The sequence below is a fragment of the Mirounga angustirostris genome, unplaced genomic scaffold, assembly GCF_029215605.1.
Source record: "Mirounga angustirostris isolate CCGP_5_RB_7025 unplaced genomic scaffold, mMirAng1.0.hap1 SCAF_11, whole genome shotgun sequence".
NCBI lineage: Eukaryota > Metazoa > Chordata > Mammalia > Carnivora > Phocidae > Mirounga > Mirounga angustirostris.
In genome coordinates, this window is record NW_026991719.1 from 14128361 (window position 1) to 14150222 (window position 21862).

At 42.3% G+C, this 21862-nt stretch overlaps 2 protein-coding genes across 7 annotated transcripts in view; one reads left to right on the plus strand and one right to left on the minus strand.

The window, feature by feature from the left end:
* Positions 1 to 1685, minus strand: part of RAI2 (retinoic acid induced 2) — a 61350-nt gene extending 59665 nt beyond the window's left edge. For 3 of the 6 annotated variants that reach the window (XM_045875441.3, XM_045875431.3, XM_064573831.1), the window contains exon 1: positions 965 to 1303. The gene's annotated coding sequence lies outside the window, so the exon portion shown is untranslated. Of the gene's footprint in view, positions 1 to 964; positions 1304 to 1546 lie in introns of those variants that run through there. The other 3 variants (XM_054507406.2, XM_064573832.1, XM_045875421.3) reach the window with 3 other exon arrangements.
* LOC123844693 (basic proline-rich protein-like) lies at positions 119 to 21163 on the plus strand. Its single transcript, XM_064574802.1, has 3 exons — positions 119 to 177; positions 886 to 1714; positions 20869 to 21163. The coding sequence occupies exons 1-3, from the start codon at positions 119 to 121 to the stop codon at positions 21037 to 21039; spliced, it is 1059 nt and encodes a 352-aa protein (XP_064430872.1). The 3' UTR covers positions 21040 to 21163.
* Positions 21164 to 21862: the final 699 nt, after the last annotated feature.

Here is a 21862-nt window from a genome sequence, read left to right on the forward strand (position 1 = left end):
CAAAACTTTGTTTGGCCGTATCTATTTATCATCGCTGCACACCCGGGCTCTGCGGAATATCATTCTGTTGATGTCACTTATCCTCAGCAAAATATTTACACATCCTTAAAAATGCCAGATGAGGGGGGCTGGCCGCACGGCGCCCCTCAAGCCCCACAGCCAAGGTCTGGGCAGACCGTGAGATGGGGGCACGACGTGGGGGGGGGGGGCTCCAGCGGGCACAGGTAAGAGCTACGGACAGTTCCGGGAACTTGGCCACCCAGGAGCTGCGCTCTGCCCTGCCCACCTCTCCCCTACCTGACTCTGCAAGAAGCAGCCACATCCCCCGATATGGTGTCAGAGCCTCCTCCCCTTCCCCCTCCCCCTGCCTTTCTCATTGATTAAGTTCTCAAACCATTGTTAAAGCCGGGTTGCTTTTCCCTGGAAAACTGGGCTGAATTCATTAAGCTTTCCCCTGCCACAAAAGGAATATTCATAAAAGTTTGGCAGGCAGAAAGGCAGGCTGACTGCATGCCACGGGGTGGGTGACAATTCGCTCCTCCAAAGCCACCTTCTTCTTCCGTGCCCCATCCCTCTCTCCATCCATGCGTCGTGCCCCAAACCTACTCCAGAGACTTCTGATAGGGAAACACAAAGCAGCAGCTGTTTGGCAACCTTTCTACCCCTCGCCGGCAACTGTGGTGGGATGCCATTTCCCCACCCAGGCGGAGCTTATCCTGAACAATAGTCGGGCTTTAAACGGCAAACAAGCAAACACACAGAGCACAACCCCAACCCCGAAAATGCCAACGCCGAGAGAAGCGATAACTCCCTCCGCAGCAAAAGGCACCCCTGAAACGCACGCAAAAATGCTGTGAGGACGCTGCTCGGTGCCTAACATGGCAGAAAGCCCGAGCTGGCGCGGCCACCCCGGGTCTGGGCACTGGGGGGCACGAAGGCTCCCAGGACGCCGACGCACACTCACCCGGCTCCGGGGGGATGCGGGGCTGGCCGAGCGTCACAAAGACAAGCCCAGCGCGATCTGGCAAAACCCAACTTTCCACCCGGCTTGCCAGGGCCGCCAGATACGTCAACAGAATCCATCTTTCGAAGGGCCTGGAAGGCGCTGGGTTTTCCGGGCCGGGGCAGAGCGGCAAAGCCGGAGGCGGCCCGGTGCGGTGCCCAGGCGCGGAGTGCGCCGCGCGCCGCCCTCTGTGCCGGGTGCCAGCGCTGGTGGCGGCCCGAAACCCACTTCGGGGCCCCCGCCCCGCCGGCCGGCGCCGCCTCTCCGGCCCCGCCAGCCAGTGCGCGGCGCCGGGAGCAGGAGCGGGGCCCGGGGACGCCGCACGGGTGGCGGCCTCGGCCCGCGTCCCCGCCCCCGCCCGGCCCTCCCAGCTGGCCCCGGCCTCCGGGCGCCGTCCTGCCCACGGAAGCAGGCCCCTCCCCGGGCGCCGGGCCCCGCCAGGCGCGCCCAGCCCGGCGCGCCCCCTCCGTCCCGGTGGCAGGTCCGCACGGGGAGGGCGCGCGGGAGGGACCCCGGCCCGCACTGGGGCACCGCGGTGGCTACCTCGCAGTCGCGGCCGCCGCCTCCAGGAAGCCACGGGGTGGTCGCGGGTGCGGGAACTCTCCGGTCTGGTGTCGCCGCCCGCCGCCTGAAGGGGGTGCGCAGCGGTGGGAGCCGCCGTCGCCGCTGTCACCGAGCCGCTGTCGCCGCCGCCGCCGCTGCCGGTTGTGCGTGAGTGTGTGCGCCTGTGTCCGGGCGAGTGTGTGTCTGCGTGCGGCGCCCGGCCTTTACTATATACACCAAGGGGTGGGAGGAGGCGGGGAAGGGGAGGGCTTGGGGGAGGTGGCGGAGGAGGGGGAGCAGGAGGGGGGCGAGAGGGTACCCGTGGAGGCGGCGGCGGAGGAGGGACAGGTGATCTCGCCCACGGGGAGGGCGTGGCTGTGGGCGGCGCAGGGTGGCAGGAGGAAGGGGCGCGCGAGGCGCGGGCCAGAGGAAGGGGAGATGGACATCGGGGAGGGCCGGCGGAGCGGGGATCCTGCTGCCAACTGGCGGGCTGGGGACCATTCCAGACCCCAGGATGAAGAAGAGCGAGAACAGAGCTCAGGAGAGAGGAAGTGGCTGGCTGATGGAGGCGGGAGAGGTGGCAAGGGACTAGTGATCACCTCCTAAAATGCCAGTGTGATACCGGTAGAAGATCCTTCTCACAAGGTGTGAGATTATTAAAGACAAAAATGAGCCCACGGACATAATCTAATTTCCACAAACTTGCCTGAGAGGTGATTTGTTTATTTATCTAACATATTTCTTAAGCACTTGGTGTTTGCCAGACACTGGGGCTAAGACCTGGAGTTGCAGAGGTGATGGAATATATGGTTGCTAACCAGTAAATAAGTAACAGGTATTAGTAGTACTATTGATCGTTTAAAAATAAAATAAAAAACCTAAATCCTATAAATGTTTTAAGAGAGCAAAGGAAGCAACTGCACTGGTTTAATTAATCCCTACAGATGTAAAGATATTTTTTCTGGAAATCAAAACAGGATGAAGACATTTGAGAGAGAATGGCAGAGCTGACGTTACTTTAATCAGAGCAGAGAGCAGTCTGGATCTAGCTATCTTTTGCATGTTCAATCAATGCTCCATCTCAACATGGTGACTAGTAACCATGACTTCCCTCTTGTAGAATTTGGGGTGGCCACACAGTGTGAAAGACATAGAGAGCAGCCTGGCAAGTTTACAATTAGTATGGGAACCTGAACTTGTGCTTGAGAGGTTCTATTCTAACCTTGTTCTGTTGCAAGCGTAATGTGGTAGAAATCAGGGCCACATTATGACTTTTGTGGACACTTTTGCCTTTGTGAATTCCCCCTTCCATTAAAAAAATACCTAAAAGTGGTATTTTACAACTGTATTGGTGTAAAGACAAATGTATTAATATTGTATGTTAATACATCTTCTTCAAACTAGAAGATCGATTTTTCTTTTGATTTTAAATGAAATGAAAACATTTTGGTGGGCTCCCAAAAGTACTGTGGGCTCCAGGCACTTTGCCTACTGCTCCTAAGAAAGAAGTAAGCCCTGGTGGTACCATTCCTTGATACTGAATTTCCTCTTTTGGAAAAAAAACAAACAGTTAAATTAAGAAGTACTCAGTTGACATAGAGGCAGAAAGACACACAATGTAAGTTTAAGAATTGATAATAATGAATATCAACAGAAAGTACCAGTTCCTACTTGCTTTGGTCAGGTTCTTGGGGTCTTAAATCAGCTTCGAGTCATTAATGATACCTGTGGAAATATTTGTCTGTGGATGTGTCTTCAACCATTTCAGTAGCCAAAGACTTCCTCTAGAGATCTCTAAATGTTCTGAATCCTTGGATCAGGTTTGTGAGGTCTCTGTTGCCAGGACCTAGCCTGAATACAACTAAAGACACAGCTGGGCAATTATAATTGGGCAAGTTCATGGATGAAAGATCCATAAAGGTTTTGTGTGTGCTGAGGGGGTATGTGTGTATAAGGTAGGGATTGATATCCTGGAAGGCAATTACCAGCCTATTTCTTTTGTTGGCCTCATCACAACCCTGGGTTAATGTTTGATCCTCGCTGGCAGTTGTGATTCATATTTGCTGCCCTTTGAGGTGCTTATGTTTTCAGGAAAGACTATATTGATTCAGATTAATGCATAATAAACAGGCATTATGGTCCCACAAAAGTATATAGTGGCACCCTTCTGTATTTTCACTGTGACTGCCCTTGCAGAGAGAAGGAAAAAAGAGAAGTCCATAATTATAGAGCAGGTCTGGATAGGGGAGGAGATGTCTGGGGACAGAAATAAGACATTAATATGGAAGAATTGTATTCATACAGTTAAAGGGATGCCCAAGAAAATGGAGGGAAGAAAGGATATGCCCAAATAGCAGGAAAGAACCCCCCAAATCTTCCAGGGCTGCTCAGGGTGATTTTCGAGATCTCTGATTTTAATATTTGGTCATTTTAAGTAAGGACTCAAGAAACTTCCCATCTCAGATCTGATTCTTTGATCTATACCTTGCTTTTCTTTCTTTTTTTTTTTTTAAAGATTTTATTTATTTTTTTGACAGAGAGAGACATAGCGAGAGCAGGAACACAAGCAGGGGGAGTGGGAGAGGGAGAAGCAGGCTTCCCGCAGAGCAGGGAGCCCGATGTGGGACTCGATCCCAGGACCCTGGGATCATGACCTGAGCCGAAGGCAGACGCTTAACGACTGAGCCACCCAGGCACCCTATACCTTGCTTTTCTAATATAGCATCTCCTCATAATCTAGTTTTCACATACTTGCCAGATGGATGATTCCTTTATTTATCCAGTAAACATCTATTAAGCACCTGCTGTATGCCAGTCACTGAGCTAAGGACTATAGTTAGAGAGATGGTTAACATATGGTTGCTGACCCCAAGGAGCTCAGAGGCCAATAAATGAACTGTTAATGATACAATGTGACACTATGTGCTACGTGAGGTGTTATCATAGGGACTAGGTGAACCCCAAAGGAGTGGGGCTAGCCCTGTGCTGGGAAAGGGCAGAGAATGGCATGGGGCAAAGCAGTCAGAAAAGACTACACAGAGATGGTAACAAGAGCTGAGCACTGAGAAATAAATAGGAGTTTTTCAAAGTAAGGGAAAGACATTACAAATGAAAGGAACAGCGAGCACCAAAGCTCAGAGGCAAAGCACATTCTGGAGGCTGCAAATATTCTGTGAGACTGGAGTAGAGGCTGTGAAGAATAGCAGGGGTGGGGGTGGAGGAGGCTAGGGGGCAACTGAGGTCCCTGGTCTGTCCTGTAGTCAATGGGGAGCCAATGAAGACTTTAAGCAAGGGGTGACCAAGAAAGATTTGGGTTGAGGAATGCTCACTCTATTGGTGGGTGTGAAGGGCCAATTGGAGGGAGTGAGGTTGGCAGCAGGGAGACCAGGTGAGAGGCTGTGGCAATGATCAGGGTTTGAATCAAGGTAGTACCAGCAGAGATGAAGAGCAGGAACTTGAGTCAAGTTCTACTCAGGATGCAGAATTGACAGGACTCAGTGATGGAGGAAACAGGAGGTGTTAGGGTAACTGGCACCTGGCTTTCTGAATTGGGTGATGGGGTGGATTGGGGGAGTGGCCACTGAGGACAGACCTCCTGGGAATAGGAAGAGAAGCAGATTTGGGACTGGAGGTGATGAATGCTATATGTTCCCCCAGAAGCAGAATCCTGAGACAAGGATTCAAGAGCAGAAAGTTGATTTGGAAGGTGAAGGTAGGAGGTTCAGTAAGTGATGGCTAGTCATGACTATCTCCCCTCACGTTCGTGCTTTGGGCTCTTATTCCCAAGGAGCTTCAATACCCCTTACCTAGTACAAGTCTTACAACCTTCCTTTTCCATGTGGAGGGAGCGGGTGGACGGCCTGGGTTTGGAGCCTGTTAGTGAAGAGCCCTGTACAAGCTAAGCGAGAAGCCTGGTTGCAGGAGACAAAGTAGAGTGCATGTTTAGCAGCAAAAAAGGGACCAGAAACAAAACTTAAAGCCGGGAGAGAGATTTGGAGTCACGGGGCGTGAAATAATAGGCAGTGGATTTTGATTGAGTGGAAAATAGACTCCGATTTGGTTTTGGAGAGCTAAATTATTTTGCTGGATGGGAGAACAATGCCAACTATAACACGAGTGTGTCTGAAATACTGGCACAGAAAGGACCAAGAATAGGCTGGCTCAGAGATGACCCCACACAACCCAGCCGTGCGACGGGGAAAATGACGTTCGGTAGAGAAACACACACACACACACACACACACACACACACACACACACCTTTACATAAGCCAAGTCCTCTGTCAGACTTGCCTTTCCTTCCTTAAAAATTTATTCACAATGAACCAGATTGATCTCTCAGTAAGAAAGGGAAACTCGTCAAAGTTGCCCTGGGGTGATGAGCACTGACAATTAGACGATTATCCAAAGCAATCATAACAAACAACTGCTGAGACACTCCACGGGAGGAGTGTTAACGTTAAAGGAGACAACACGCAGCGGCTCCTAAATATCCCCGATGGCTGGAAACCACCATCCCCTGCGCCTGGCACTGTGGTGACAGCAAGGGTCTGTCTCTGCCATTGTCTCTTGGAAGAAGAGCTACGGAGGGCTTTCTCAGCCACCAAACCCAGGGGCTGTTGGGAGCGACTACCTCGCTCTCAGATACAACCTATCTGACCTAGCTGGCACGCCGTTCATCAACAGACCAGCACGTGGCCGTCAGTTTCACAAGTGGTCCCCGCCCCCAAACCGCTCGCTCCTGCCACCTTCCGTGCGGGGATGGCCCGTCGGGCTTGTCCCGATTCACGCGTGGCAAGTCTCTCCGGCAGAACTGACAAGGTTTCTGTTGCTACAGTAAGTTCAAGAGGTGAAAGGACTCGACGAGGTCATTCAGTTTGGAACAGGGCCTCGGTGTGTAATACAGGATGGACTCTAATCAGGCTGTCTGTCTTCAGCTGAGAGAATTTCTCAAAGTACTGAATTGTATGAACAATTTCATAGAAGGAGGCAAAGAGAACAAGAGTAAAATCTCTCTTGCTAGGATGGCTAGCAGTTTTCACTGCCGTCCTTTGCCTTTGTGGCCTCTCTGTGTCGGGACCTCCGAGCTCTCACGAGACTGCTCGACGTCAGCCCCTGCCTACCTCGGCCCCTCGCAGGTGAATTCTCTGCTGCTCTTCTACCAGCATGCCTGCCCAGTTTCTGAACCAGACCAGCAGTGTGTCGGGTCTGACGCGAAGCTGGCTTCTCCCATCCGAGCCCCTCGTGTTCCCGAGGCGACCGTCGCTCAGCCACCGGGTCACCGCATTCTCCGGTCATCCTCTCCGTGACCCCCTCCCACACTGGCCTCAGCCCTAGGATTAGGCTTCTGGGTCTGCTTCTCTGCATGGCTCTCATGCCTTCCACACTGACATAGAGTTCCACCACCTAATCCCACTCACTAAAGTATTTTCCCATCAATCTGTGATGGCCAGATTGCTGTCTGCACGGGACACAGTTGGTTTCTCAGTCACGGGCACCCCGCCTTACAGGGAATGCCCCCAAACTTGACAAGAATGTTTGCATAAATTGTAGACTACCACCATCCTGGATTATCTCCTTCACTCCTATTAGAGATTTATAGTGATTGTTTTTGTCTTTTTGAAGAACAGACATTTTACTCACAAATAAGGTGACCTTCTGAAAACTACAGTATTGCTTTAGAAAAAATTCATAATCTAAAAATACTTCAGAATACATACAATTTATTCTTTTAAGATGATTTTTCATCATAACATTCATTAAAAATTATATATAAGTACAACAGGCTGTTCTATCTTCAGTATAAACATTCAGTCATAACCCCTCTCAATGATCTATATATTCCCTTCAAGTTTTTCTCTCTATAGCATTTACCCATCTGAAATAACATTACATATGCTTTTACTCTTCCTTTTGCCTCTTAATAACTTCAACTAATAAGCATTTCCCATAGCATCCTGATATTACATAATCAAAATAGACATTTTCGGTGGTTCAGTGAACAATTTTATCAAGTACATTCATCACCATATACTTAGCTTTTCCCCTACTGTTGGAAGTATAGGCTATTTCCAAATTCTGCTGTTGTAACGAACACTACAATTAATTTCTTTGTGTATATCAATGTTCCCATTAATAATTATTTCTCAGAATAAATACACAGCTGTAATATTTCTGGGGCAGACACAGAAACATTTATATGTTGCCAAACTGATTTTAAAAAGGATATTCCACTAACTCTAAGTATGAGCTCTGAGAGTACTTGTCTTATGAGTACTCACCAGCCCAGGTCAAAATATTTGTCTTATTTTATTTTAAACTATATTTCACTGATTACTAGGGAGGTGGGCCATTTTTGTGCTTTCTACTTGTATACCTAAGGTACACTTGTATACCTTGTCAGTTTATTGCTTTCACACTTATTAAATAATAGTATTTGCATCTTATTTTTGTATATGTGTCCTTTATTTAATACAATGTAAATGTAAGTCACAATAGCAACAAACAAATCCCAAAAGTGGGGTTGCTGGATCATATGGGAATTCTATTTTTAATTTTTTTTAAAGTAGGCTCCACACCCAGCATGGAGCCCAGCGAGGGGCCTGAACTCATGACCCTGAGATCAAGACCTGAGCTAAGATCAAGAGTCACACACTTAACTGACTGAGCCACCCAGGTACCCCCAGCTTCTAATTTTTTGGAGGAGCCTCCATACTGTTTTCCATGAGGGCTATACCAATTTACATTCCCACCAACAGTACACAAAGGGTCTCTCTTCACACTCTCGACAATATTTATTTCTTGTCTTTTTCATAATAGCTGTCTTAATAGGTGAAATGATATCTCATTGTGGTTTTGATTTTTATTTCCTTGATGATTAGTTACGTTGACCACTTTTTCATGTACCTGTTGACTACTTGTATGTCTTCTTTGGAAAAATACCTATTCGGGTCCTTTGCCCATTTTTTAATTGGATTATTTCTGGTTTTTTGCTATTGAGTTGTATGACTTCCTTATATATTTTGGATATTAACTTTTTTTATAACTCAGATACATGGTTTGCAAATATTTTCTCTCATTCCATATGTTGCCTTTTCATTTTGTTGATTGCTTCCTTTGTTTCTTAAAAGCTTTTTAGTTTGATGTAGTCCCACTTGTTTATTTTTGCTTTTGTTGCTTGTGCTTTCGATGTCATATAAAAAAAATCATGGCCAAGACCAATGTCAAGGAGCTTTTTCTGTGTTTTCTCCCAGGAGTTTTAGTTTCAGGTCTTGCATTTAAATCTTTAATCTATCTTGAGTTAATTTTTGTGTATGGCATAAGATAAGGGTCCAATTTCATTCTTTTATGTGTGTATATCCTGTTTTCCCAACACCATTTATTGAAGACGATTCTTTCCCCATTGTGTACTCTTGGTGCCCTTGTCAAAGATTAGTTGACCATATATGTGTGGGTTTATTTCTGGGTTCTCTATCATGTTCCGCTGATCTGTGTGTCTGTTTTTATGCCAGTATCATATTGTTTTGATTACTATAGCTTTGAAATATAATTTGAAACGAGGAAGTATGATGCCTCCAGCTTTGTTCTCCTTGCTCAAGATTGTTTTGGCTATTTTGGGTCTCTTGTGGTTTCATTTATCCTTTGGATGTAAAGATGGTTCAACATACACAAATCAATAAACGTGATGCACCACATTAACAGAATGAAGGATAAAAACCATATGATCATCTCAGTAGATATAGAAAAAAGCACTTGAAAAAATTCAACATCCTTTCATGATAAAATCTCTCAACAAATTAGGTATAGAAAGAATATACCTCAACGTAATAAAGGCCATATATGACAAGGCCACCGCTAATATCATACACAACAGTGAAAACCTAAAAGTTTTTCCTCTAAGATTAGAAATAATACAAGGGTGCCCATTCTCTTCACTTCTATTCAACATAGTACTGGAAGTTCGTACTAGAGCATTTAGGCAAGAAAAAGAAATAAAAGGCATCCAAACTCAAAAAGAAGAAATTAAATTGTCTCTGTGCAGATTACATGACCTTATATGGAAAAAACTCTAGGGGTGCCTGGGTGGCCCAGTTGGCTAAGTATCCACATCCGAATCTTGATTTCAGCTCAGGTTGTGATCTTAGGGTTGTGGGGTCAGGGCCCGTGTTGGGCCCCATGCTCAGCATGGAGTCTACTTTAGATTCTCTCTCTCCCTCTCTGCCCTTCCCCCTGCTCATGTTCTTTCTCTCTCTAAAATAAATCTTTTTTTTTTTTAAAGATTTTATTTATTTATTTGAGAGAGAGAGAATGAGAGACAGAGAGCAGGAGAGGGAGGAGGGTGAGAGGGAGAAGCAGACTCCCTGCCGAGCAGGGAGCCCGATGCGGGACTCGATCCTGGGACTCCAGGATCATGACCTGAGCCGAAGGCAGTCGCTTAACCAACTGAGCCACCCAGGCGCCCCTAAAATAAATCTTTTTAAAAAAATACTTTAAAAAAGAAAAAAACTCTCAAGACTCCACCAAAAAATCTGTTAGAACTAATATACAAATTCAGTAAAGTTGCAAGATACAAAATCAATATACAAAAACCAGTTGTGTTTCTGTACACTAACAACACACCATCTGAAAAAGAAGTTTGGGGAAAAAACCCAGTTCCAACAGCATCAAAAAGAATAAAATACTTTGGAGTAAATTTCACCAAGGAGGTGAAAGTTCTGTACACTGAGAACTATAATACAATGATGAAAAGAAATCAATGAAGACACACAAAAAAATGGAGAGATATCTTGTGTTGTTGGATTGGAAGAGTCAATATTGTTAAAATGTCCATACTACCTAAAGTAATCTAAAAATACAATGCAATCCCTATCAAAATTCCAATGGCGTTTCTCATAGAAATAGAAGAAACAATCCTCATATTCATATACAACCACAGAAGACCCCGAATAGCCTAAGCAATCTTGGGGAAGAAGAAAATGCTGAGAGTTTTTTTGATCATGAATGAATGTTGTATCTTGTTAAATGTGTTTTCTGCATCAATTACTAGTGATTAATGGATTTTTCTTCTTTAGTCTGTTGGTATGATACATTTCATTGATTTATTTTTTTAAAGACTTTATTTTTTTAGAGCAGTTTTAAGTTCACAGAACAATTGAGAGGAAGGTATGGATTCCCCATATAGCCCCAGCCCCTCCACATATATAGCCCCCCCCATTATCAGTATCATTCACAAGACTGGTACATTTGTTACAACTGATGAACCTACACTGACACATCATAATCCCCCAAAGCCTTTGGTTTCATTCTTAGTGTTGTACATTCTATAGATTTTGACAAATGCATAATGACATTTCTTCATTATAGTATCATACAGAGCACTCTCACTGCCCTAAAAATCCTCTGTGCTTCATTCAACCCCTGGCAAACACTATCTTTTTACGGTCTTCATAGTTTTGCCTTTCCCAGAATATCATATATTGGAATCACAAGTATGTAGATCTTTCGGATTGGCTTCTTTCACTTAGGAATATGCATTTAAGGTTCTTTCATGTTTTTCCATGGCCTGATAGGTTACTTCTTTTTAGTGATGATTAATATTCCATTGTCTACATGTACCATGGTTTATTTATCCATTTGCCTACTGAAGGGCATCTTGGTTGCTTTGAAGTTTTGGCAATTATGAATAAAGCTGCTGTAACTCTCCATGTGCAGGTTTTTGTGTGGACATAAGTTTTCAGCTCCTTTGGGTAAATACCAAGGAGTGTGACTGCTGAATCCTAAGATAAGAGCATATTCAGTTTTATAAGAAACTACCAAACTGTCTTCCAAAGTAGCTGTACCATTTTGAATTCCCACCAGCAACGTATGAGAGTTCCTGTTGCTCCACATCCTCAGTAGCATTTGGTGTTATCAGTGTTCCAGATTTTGGCATTCTAATACATGTGGAGTGGTATCTCACTGTTGTTTTAACTTGCATTTCCCTTATAACATATGATATGAAGCACATTTTTATATGTTTATTTGTCATCTGTACATCTTCTTTGGTGAGGTGTTTGTTAAGGTCTTTGGCCATTTTTTAATTAGGTTGTTTTTTATGGTCAAATTTTAAGAGTTCTTTGTACTTTTCAATAACGGTCCTTTATTAGATGTGTCTTTTGAAAATCTTTTCTCCCAGCCTTGTCTTCTAATTCTCTTGACATTGCCTTTTGCAGAGTAGAACTTCTTAATTCTAATGAAGTCCCGCTTACCAATTATTTCTTGCATTGATCGTGCCTTTGGTGTTGATCTAAAAAGTCACTGCCATTCCCAAGTTCATTTAAGTTTTCTTCTATTTTATCTTCTGGACGTTTTATAGTTGCATTTTACATTTAGGTCTATGTTTCACTTTGAGCTAATTTTTGTGAAAGGCGTGAGATCTGTGCCTAGGTTAATTTTTTTTGTATGTGAATGTCCAGTTGTTCCAGCATCATGTATTGAAGAGACTATATTTACTCTGTTGTATTGCCTTTGCTCCTTTGTCAAAGCATTAGTATGTTTTTGAATGTTTGAATGTTGTTGAGGACTTTTGTGTCTAAGTTCATGAGCAATATTGGTATGTAGTTTTTTTTGTTTTTTAGATTTCTTTTTGGATTTTTTGGGGGGGTACCAGTTGTTCTAGTTTTGGTGTCAGGGTAACACTTGCCTCATAAAATAAAGTGGAAAATTTTCCTCCTCTTCTACTGCCTAGAAAAGATTTTGTATAATTGGTGTTAATTCTTCTTTAAATGTTTGGTAGACATCTCTTATGAAACTGGAACTGAAGAATTCTGTTCGTGGGAGTTTTAAAATTACAAATTCAGGGGCGCCTGGGTGGCTCAGTCATTAAGCGTCTGCCTTCGGCTCAGGTCATGGTCCCAGGGTCCTGGGATCGAGCCCCGCATCAGGCTTCCTGCTCTGCCGGAAGCCTGCTTCTCCCTCTCCCACTCCCTCTGCTTGTGTTCCCTCTCTCGCTGTGTCTTTCTCTGTCAAATAAATAAATAAAAATAAATTAAAAATTAATAAATAAAATTACAAACTCAATTTCTTTAGTGGTCATAGGACTATTCAGATCATCTATTTCATTTTGGTTAAGTTTTGGTAACTTATGGTTTTAGAAGAATTGGTCCATGTCTTCTAAGTTGTTAAATTTATTGGTGTAAACTGTTTGTAGTATTCCTTCATTAACTTTTTAATGATTAATAAGATCTGTAGTGACATCCCCTGTTTAATTAATGATATTGGTGACTTATTTCTTTTCTATTTTCATTCTTATCAGCTGTATTATAACTTTATCAATATTATTTTATTTTTTTATGAACCAAAATTTTATTTCATTAATTTTTACTACTTTTTTCCTACTTTCAATTTCATTTATTTCTGCTTTTTATTATTTCTTTCCTTTTTCCTGCTATAGTTTATTCTACTCTTCCCTTCCTAGTTTCTTGAGATAGAAACTTTGGTTACTGATTTTTGATCTTACCTTTTTTCAGCTATAAATTTCCCTCTCAGCACTGCTTTAGTTGCATCCCATATGTTTTCTTCTTGTTGTGTTTTTATTTTCATTTTTTTCTGTGTATTTTTTATTTCCTTGGAGACATCCTCTTTGACACTTGAATTATTTAGGAGTGCTTAATTTTCAGGTGTTTAGAGATTTCCTTTTTTTTTTTTTTCCTGTTATTGATTATTAGTTCGATTCCATATGGTCAGAAAACATGCTAAGTATGACTGCAATGCCTTCAAATTTGTTGTATTTTGTTTTATGGCTCTAGATATTGTCTGTTTTGGTAACTGTTACATGGATGCTATTGTTGGGTAGAGTGTTTTATATACGCCAATTAGATACTGTTGGTTGATTATGTTGTTCAGATTTTCTATATCCCCTTTGATTTTCTGCCTAATAATTAATTCTTCAATTGCTGAGAGGCATATGTTGAAGTCCCTGACTATAACTGTGAACTGGTCTATTTCAACTTTCAGCCCTATTAGTTTTTGCTTCATTCATTTTAAGACTCTGCTGTTTGGTGCATACACAGGGTCAGTATAGCTAATAAATGCTTTGACCCCTTTCATTATTATGTAATGTCCCACTCTGTCTCTGCTAATTTTCTTTCATCTGTAGTATACTTTAACTGATATTAATATAGCCTCTCCTGATTGTTTTAATTAATGCTTGTATAGTAGATCTGTTTCCATCCTTTTACTTTCATCCTACCTATAACATAAAATTTGAAGTGAATTTTTTGATAAACTGTATATATTTGGTCCTGTTTTTTAACTCATTCAATGAGTCTGCCTTTTTATTGGTGTATTCAGACCATTTGCATTTACTATAATTACTGATATATCAGAGCTTAAGTCTGCCATTTTATTTGTTTTTTAATCATTTCTTCTCTTTTTGTGTTCCTGTGGATTACATGAACTTTTTAAGGAATCCATCTTGCATTATTCATAGGGTTTTTGAATGTCTCTTTGTATAGCTTTCTTAGTGGTTACTCTGGATATTACAACGTAAATATGTGATGTAGCACAGTCTACATCAACGTTTTGCCACTTCAAGTAAAGTGTGGAAATCTTACTTCTATTTAGGTCCCTTTACTCTCATTGCTTTCAGCCATTTTGTCTTGAGTATCAAATGGTGTTATAACTTCTGTTTCAATCATAAAATACAATTTGTAAAATTTGGGAGAAGAAGGATAGTCTACTGTATTCACCCATATGGCTGCCCTCTCTATTGTTCAAGGAAGTAAATTACAAAGATTAGGGCAGAAATAAATGAAAAAAAAAAAAAGACCAGATAAACAATAAAAAAGATCAATGACATTGAGGGTTTTTTTGAAAAGATAAAATTGACAAAAGTTTAGCTAGACTAAGAAAAGATTCAAACAAATAAATTACAAATGAAGGAGGAGACATCACAACTGATACCACAAAAATAAAAAGGATCACAAGAGACTACTATGAAAAATTATGTGCCAACAAAGTGGACATCCTAGAAGAAATGGATAAATTTCTAGAAAGGTACAACCTACTAAGACTGAATCATGAAGAAACAGAAAATCTGAACAGACTAATATTGAGTAAGGAGGTTGAATCAGTAATAAAAAAAACTCCCAACAAAGAAAAGCCTAGGACCAGATGGCTTCACTGGTGAATTCTACCAAACATTTAAAGAAGAACGAATGCCAATCCTTCTCAAACTCTTCCAAAAAATCGAAGAGGAGGGAACATTTCCAAACTCACTTTATTATGCCAGCATTACCCTGATACCAAAGCCAGACAAGCACACTATAAGAAAATCACAGGCCTATATCTTTGATGAAGACGGATGCAAGAGTCCTCAACAAAATACTAGCAAATGAACTCAACAGCACATTAAAAGCATCATACCCATGATCAAGTAGAATTTAACCCTGGGATGCAAGGTGGTTGAACATATACAAATCAATAAGCATGATACATCACATTAACAGAATGAAGGATAAAAGCCGTATCATCTCAACAAATGTAGAACAATTCAACATCCTTTCATGATAAAAACTCTTAACAAATTAGTTATAGAAAGAATGTATCTCAACATGACAAAGGCCATATATGACAAGCTCATAGTTAACATCATACTCAAGGGTGAAAATGTAAAAGCTTTTCCTGTAATATTGGGAACAAGACAAGGATGTTCACCTTCACCACTTCTAGCCATCATAATACTGGAAGTTCTAGTGAGAGCGATTAGGCAAGAAAAAGCAATAAAAGTCACCTAAATTGGAAAGGAAGAAATATAGTTGCCTCTGTCGATGACATTATCTTATATATAGAAAACCCTAAAGACTCCACCAAAAAACCTCTAGAACTAATAAATTAAGCTAAGTTGCAGGATACAAAATTAACTTTCTTCCTTCTTGATGCTTCAAGATCCCTTCTTTTATAACTTCCTTTCTGCTTGAAGAACTTCCTGTAGCCATTATTTAAGTAGGTCTGGTAGCAACAAATTCTTTTAATTTTCTTTATCTGCAAATGTCTTTTTTTTTTTTTAAAGATTTTATTTATTTATTCATGAGAGACAGAGAGAGACAGAGGGAGAAGCAGGCTCCCAAGGAGCAGGGAACCTGATGTGGGACTCGATCCCAGGACCCTGGGATCATGACCTGAGCCGAAGGCAGATGCTTAACCATCTGAGCCACCCAGGCGCCCTATCTGCAAATGTCTTGATTCCCCTTCACACCTCAAGGATATTCTTTCCTTTCAAAACTTGAAAATTCTATACCACTTCCTTCTGCCTTCCATGGTTTCAGATGAGAAACCCACTGCTGTTCAAATTGGTGTTCCCTCATAGGTAAGGTGTCATTTCTGCTGCTTTCAGGGTTTTATCTTTGCCTTTAGTTTTCAGAGGTTTACCTATAATGTTTTTACATTATAAAAATTTTTTAAAAATCTAGCATGTTGGGATTTGCTCAGATTCTTGTATCTGTGTTTTCTTTTGTGAAATTTGGAGTTCTTTAAGTCATTATTTTTTCCTTTTTAAAAAAAGATTTCATTTATTAGAGAGAAAGAGAGCACAAGCAGGGGAAAAGGAGAAGCAGGGGAGAGGGAGAAGCAGGCTCACCGCCAAGCAGGGACCCAACACGAGCTCAATCCCAGGACTATGGGATTATGACCTGCGCCAAAGGCAGAGGATTAACCAACTGAGCCACCCAGGTGCCCCAGTTGTTATTTTTTCTAATATTCTTTCAGCCCCACTCTCTTTCTCCTCTTCTCCTGGGACTCCAAAATTATGAATGCTTTCCTTGTTGTTCCACAGGTTCCTGAGAGTCTATTATTTTTTTCCAATCTATTTTCTGTCTTTTTCAGATTGGGTAAATTTTATTAATTTGTCCTCAAATTCATTGATTCTATCTGCTGACATATTTACTCTAGTATTGAGTTCATTTAGCAAGTTTTTTAATTTGGGGTATTGTATTTTTCAGTTAGAAGATTTCCATTTCAATCTTTTTCGTAACTTATCTTTTTCTGAGATTTTCTATTTTTTCATCTATTTCATTTGTTATTGCTTGTTGATGCTTTTTGTGATGGCTACTTTAAATTCCTTGTCAAATCATTCCAACATCTGAGTCATCTCTGTGTTGGCATCAGTTGATTGCCTTTTTTCATTGAAGTTGTGATTTTCCTGGCTCTTAATATGATGGGTGATTTTCTTTTCCTTTTCTTTTTTCCTTTTTTTTTTTTTTTTTTTACCATGGGTGATTTTCGGTTGTATCCTGGACATTTTTACTATTACTATTACTATTACTATAAATCTTTTATTTCAGCAAGTAGTTACCTGTTTAGGTTTAGCATGCAGGTCCTGACCTGTTTTTTTGTGGTGTGGCTTGAATGACAGCTTAATTTTCAGAGGCTTTGCAGTATTTTTTGGAGTGCTTGGCTTATCTGGTGCTGCAGGAACTCCCACTGGTCCCTTTTGGTGCTGCTTGAGGGGACCAAAGGGGCTGCCCCAGTCAGGGCCACCTGATGTCTCTCGGTGGAAGAAGGGCACCTCTGGCCCATAGGGATGAAGAATGTTTCCGGAGCCAGGCAGCTTGCTGTGCAGAGCAGAATCTCTCTTGCCAGTGCCAGCCTAGCACTTGGTGTCTCTTGGCAAGGGAGGAGTCTCAGGTCTGGCAAAGGAGGAGAGCACTTCCTTTAGCTGCTTGCTTTTAGTGGGGCTCTTAATCAATCCCCCCCTGCCAGCACTGTCAGGATCACCCGGTGTTGTCAGAAGGCCTACTGTTTGATCTGGTGAAGAAATGAGCCCACCTGGGCTGCTCTGTGTTGCTAGGTTGAGGGTCTGAAAATGCCAGGCCTGGGTTGCCTCCTTCTGTTGGGTGGGGAGGGGGGACGGAGATGTAAGGCATCCTGCTGCTGTGTTGTTCCTATAGTCCTAGGATCCCAAACAAGCTTGCCTTTCTCTTCCCACCTTCTAGAGTGTTCCTTCGGTTACCTCTTGAGTTCTTTCCAGGGTTTATAGTTGTACTTAGCAGGGGGGAGCAGAGAGAAATGGGTCTAAGCCATCTTGTCCAGAACAAAATTTCTTTCTGATTTTCAATTATTTGTTGTAAAACTAAAGAACAACTGAAGAAAGTATCGTTCTGGTTATTATATGCTTGCTACTGGGAATAATTTTGGCATGGAAATAAAGGGCATTTAAAAAAATGATCTGCTCCAGGTGTCTAATATACTAGCTATGCCACTGAGAGTGAGCAAAGTAAAAGGAGAGATCAGAAAGATTGTGGAGAACAGCCTTGAAGCCAAGGGTGGAAAGAGTGTTAAGAAGCTGAGAGAGGTTATTATTTTATTTGCTTTATGATGGGATTAGAAACCAGAGGATCTGAAGCATTAGGTTGCTTGCCCAAAATTGCTTTGGCATTTGGCTGCAGGATGGTTGCAGAATTCAGGATTATGACATTCCAAGACCATGGTAACAGCACACAGTTTCCCAGGGTGCCACTTTCAAACTCCAAACACAACATTTTCTAGAAGATACACTACAATAGCCAAGTACCTTTTGCCTATCTGCAAAATGAACAGAAAGTTTCAAAAGAAACAAATGTTTACTAAATTTGACTAGTATTAAATGTCTGTTATTAATTGTCTCTCAAGCATCCTGCATGGAGGGGGCTTAGTGTTCATGAATTCATTTCAAGATAATAATTACCAATGGAGTGCTTACTCTTGGAGACTATTAAATTATAATTGGCATTTGGATAAGTCTATAAAACCAATTCTTATGTCTTTCTTTAAGTGTCTGATTTCTCAAATTTATCTGTGACAATTTCTAATATTTCACATTTCTGCAAGTTTCTTTTGCCCATGATCACGATCACTTTCATATAAGCTAAACCTTTGTTCCCAAGAGTACATGCAGGATTCCAGATAAAGGCTGACCACTTTCTGATTAAATGTGTTTCAGTCTTTCATTAGATCTCTCTATACAACAATATCTACATCCCTGCCTTTTTTCAGGCTCAATTTTTAGAAATCTACTGAAAGACTCAAATATATACATATAAATTTAAAATACTTAGGAGTCTTTTTCCAAAGGGAAATTTGTTTTTAAAGAAACTTAAGACAAGAGACTTCCTTCCCCCAAAATTCCTCCAGGAAAACTATCTCCAAATGAAACCAAACTGCAGATAGCATTCTGGATGAAATTCACTACCCAATACAGAAAGTTTATGTATTTTGGCAACTGCAATTGGGCTGTGATTATTTGTTATATTGAGCCATGGGAAACGACTCACTGGAAATAGATTAAGGTATCTTTGGAAAATCTCTTAACACTTTCAAGATGTTGGGATGCCATCTCACCTACCCCAAATTTCCTCCAGCACATGAAATGGCCTCCCAGCATCCGGAAAAAGTGAACCAAGCTTCCAAAAGTGTCTGTCTTGCAATCAGCTGACACTCCTGCCTGAGGTGCAACTGGTTTCAAGGGTCTTAGCTTCCTCCTGCACATCTTAGAGTATTTGTGGTAAAAGTTATGATGCTTTGGTAATTTGAGACCTCAACTCACAGCTGAGCTATTAAATCATGACTCTATGAGCAGGTGAGATGGCAAGGATTTGAGTACGAATGATCAGGTTTATAAATTACAGGTGCAAGAATCCATCCAACAGTATAATTATGACTCAACTTGGAAGAATCTAAGGGTCAGAGCCATGAAATATGATGTACAAATGATTTCACCAAGAGGAGCAATGCACTCATTTATAGGGCAGCTTCTAACATCTACAATCCTGCAACTTGGGGCAACAGGAAGCAAATCTGCCCTTGCAAACCTGCCTAAAAGCACTAATATTACTAGTTCTCCTCCTCATCTCTTTTTCAATATAAGATCATCAACTTATCTGAATGCTTCAGAATATTCCCCTGCACCAAAAACTGCCCTCCTGAGAAGTGAACACGTAAAAAGCCATTGATGTGTTATGCGCAGTGTGGCTGGCTCTGCAGGGCCAAGGCAAACTGGAGAAATAATTATTTGATGTTAGATAATCATTTGCTTATTTGATAATTAAAAAATCCCAAATTATTATTGCAACCCAAATGTCTCCTGGGGGATATGCATGAGTCAAATTAATCCAAACTCCCTGCATCTTAACTCTACCTGCTTATTCAGAGCTGCCAGTGCTATGGTCTGAAATTTGTGCCCCTCCGCCACCTAAGTCACATACTGAAATCCTACCCCCCAAGATGATGGTATTAGGAGGTGGTGGCCTATGGGAGGTGATTAGGTCATAAGGGTAGAGCCCTCATGATTGGGATGAGTGCCCTTATAAAAGAGACCTCACAGAGTTCCTTACCCCTTCTAGCATGTGAGAATACAACAAGACATCAGCAGTCTGCAAGCTGGAAGTGGGCCTTCAGAAGAACCCAATCATGCTGGCATTCTGATCTTGGACTTCCAGCCTCCAGAACTGTGAGAAATAAATGTTGATGAGCCACCCAGTTTATGGTATTTTTGTTATAGCAGCACGAACAGACAGCTTTCTGGAAAAGCCCCTTCCCAACCAAGTATTCCTGGATGTCCCTGGAGGGGTTTCACAGGGAGCTCAGGAAGCAGTATGGCAGCTGCAGCCTCCACCCATCCACTATGATCAAATTTTTCTCCTCTCCTGCAAGGGCTTCCCCTTGTCAGCGTCATCTACTCAAAAGTGGAGTGAGGCTATCTTCCCAGTGCTGCTGCTGAGGGTAAGAACTTCAATTTCCCCACTGACTGCACTCTCTTGCCATGCTCTCTAAGTGGCCCATGATGCAGTAGCAGAGACATGTTCATTTGCGGGCAGCAGTCTAGAGAATGTCTCTCTTCTCCACTGTGTAATATTCTTTGTCACCTGAGCCCCAAAGCAAAAAATTGTGTTCAGTCTCATCAGGATGCCTCATAAAATAGTTTCTTCCATGTTAAATCTCAATAATACCTTTCTCCATCGAGGTTCAAAACCATGGTATCAAACCAGGCAAGGACAACAATCTTGCCTTCTACTCTCTTGTCCTCGTTTCCAATTCTCCACCCTCCTCTACCTGTGCGCTACATGCACCAAACTCCTCTTTCGGGACACCTGGGTGGCTCAGTCGGTTAAGTGTCTGCCTTCGGCTCAGGTCATGATCTCAGGGTCCTGGGATCAAGTCGCGCATCAGGCTCCTTGCTCAGCAGGGAGTCTGCTTCTCCCTCTGCCTGCCCCTCCTCCTGCTTGTGCTCTCTCTCTCTGCCAAATAAATAAATAACACAGGGGAATATGTTTTTAAAAAAAACAAACAACTCCTCTTTCTTCCTTCAGATGCAAAAGTCAAGAACTCAAGGGCTCATGGACACCAATTCAGAGAAATGTTGCCCACCCTACCAAACCTCTCTGCTGCCAGAAGTGATTCTCTGTGAGATAGTTTATTCTTCATTGCCTTCAATCCTCCACTTGGCTTTGGCTGTTTCAACATGGCTTTGGATTCTCTAGAGCAGGGGTCTCCAAAATGGGCTGGTCAAACCCCAGGGTGAGTGAGATAATACCCTGGGGGGTAGGGAGCAAATGTCAGAATCAGTAGATAGACAGATTCAGTTTTACTCTTACTAAAATAAAGATCACCACCAGTGCCCTCCGTCAGTCTGTATGAGAGGGTCTGATGTTTTTCAAGGTATCCTGGGGAAAGGAGTGAATGTTCCACACTGGGAAGAGTTGACAATGGAACCCTCATGTGATCATTTCTTTTGGCATATTGCAAAGTATTACCATTGATATGTTCCTGGTTAGGTGGCACTGCAAATTATGTTACCCAGTTTTAACTAACAACTCTCTCAAATTTGGCAAGTAGCTTAAAGAATCCCTGCAAAGAAACCACCGATCAAGACATGGCCACTAACTCAAGTTCACAAAAGGCTAAGAGAAATGGCAGCAGTAACAATTCTTCCACCCTCGTAGTAGCTCAGCATCAGCCATATTATATAAAACAACAAATTCAAATCACATTACTTAAAAATAGAAGTTATCAAGAAATATGTTATTAATAATTATTTTAGTTTGGAGTCCCCCCCAAAACAGACCCCAAGGACAAGGATTTAGATGCAAGTATCTTATTTGGGAGGTAATTCCAGGAAGCACAGTGGGGGAGTAGGGAAGTGACGTACAAAGGCAGGAAAGCCAATAAAAGATATGCTGATGAATTGATTACTACTGTGGGTACCCAGGACCCTCTGAGGGGCTGTGTGGAACAACACTGTCCCTCTGAGGTGCAAGGAAGTTCAAGCGTTTATCCACTGACTCTTGTCCCTCATTGGTTAAG

Excerpts from the sequence above, each read along its gene's own strand:
- LOC123844693 (XM_064574802.1), top strand. The coding sequence starts at position 119 with ATGAGGGGGGCTGGCCGCACGGCGCCCCTCAAGCCCCACAGCCAAGGT. Across the intron at positions 178-885 it reads AGCCAAGGTCTGGGCAGACC|AAAGCCCGAGCTGGCGCGGC; the intron begins GTGAGATGGGGG and ends CTAACATGGCAG. Across the intron at positions 1,715-20,868 it reads GCCGCCGCTGCCGGTTGTGC|ATGCAAAAGTCAAGAACTCA; the intron begins GTGAGTGTGTGC and ends TTCTTCCTTCAG.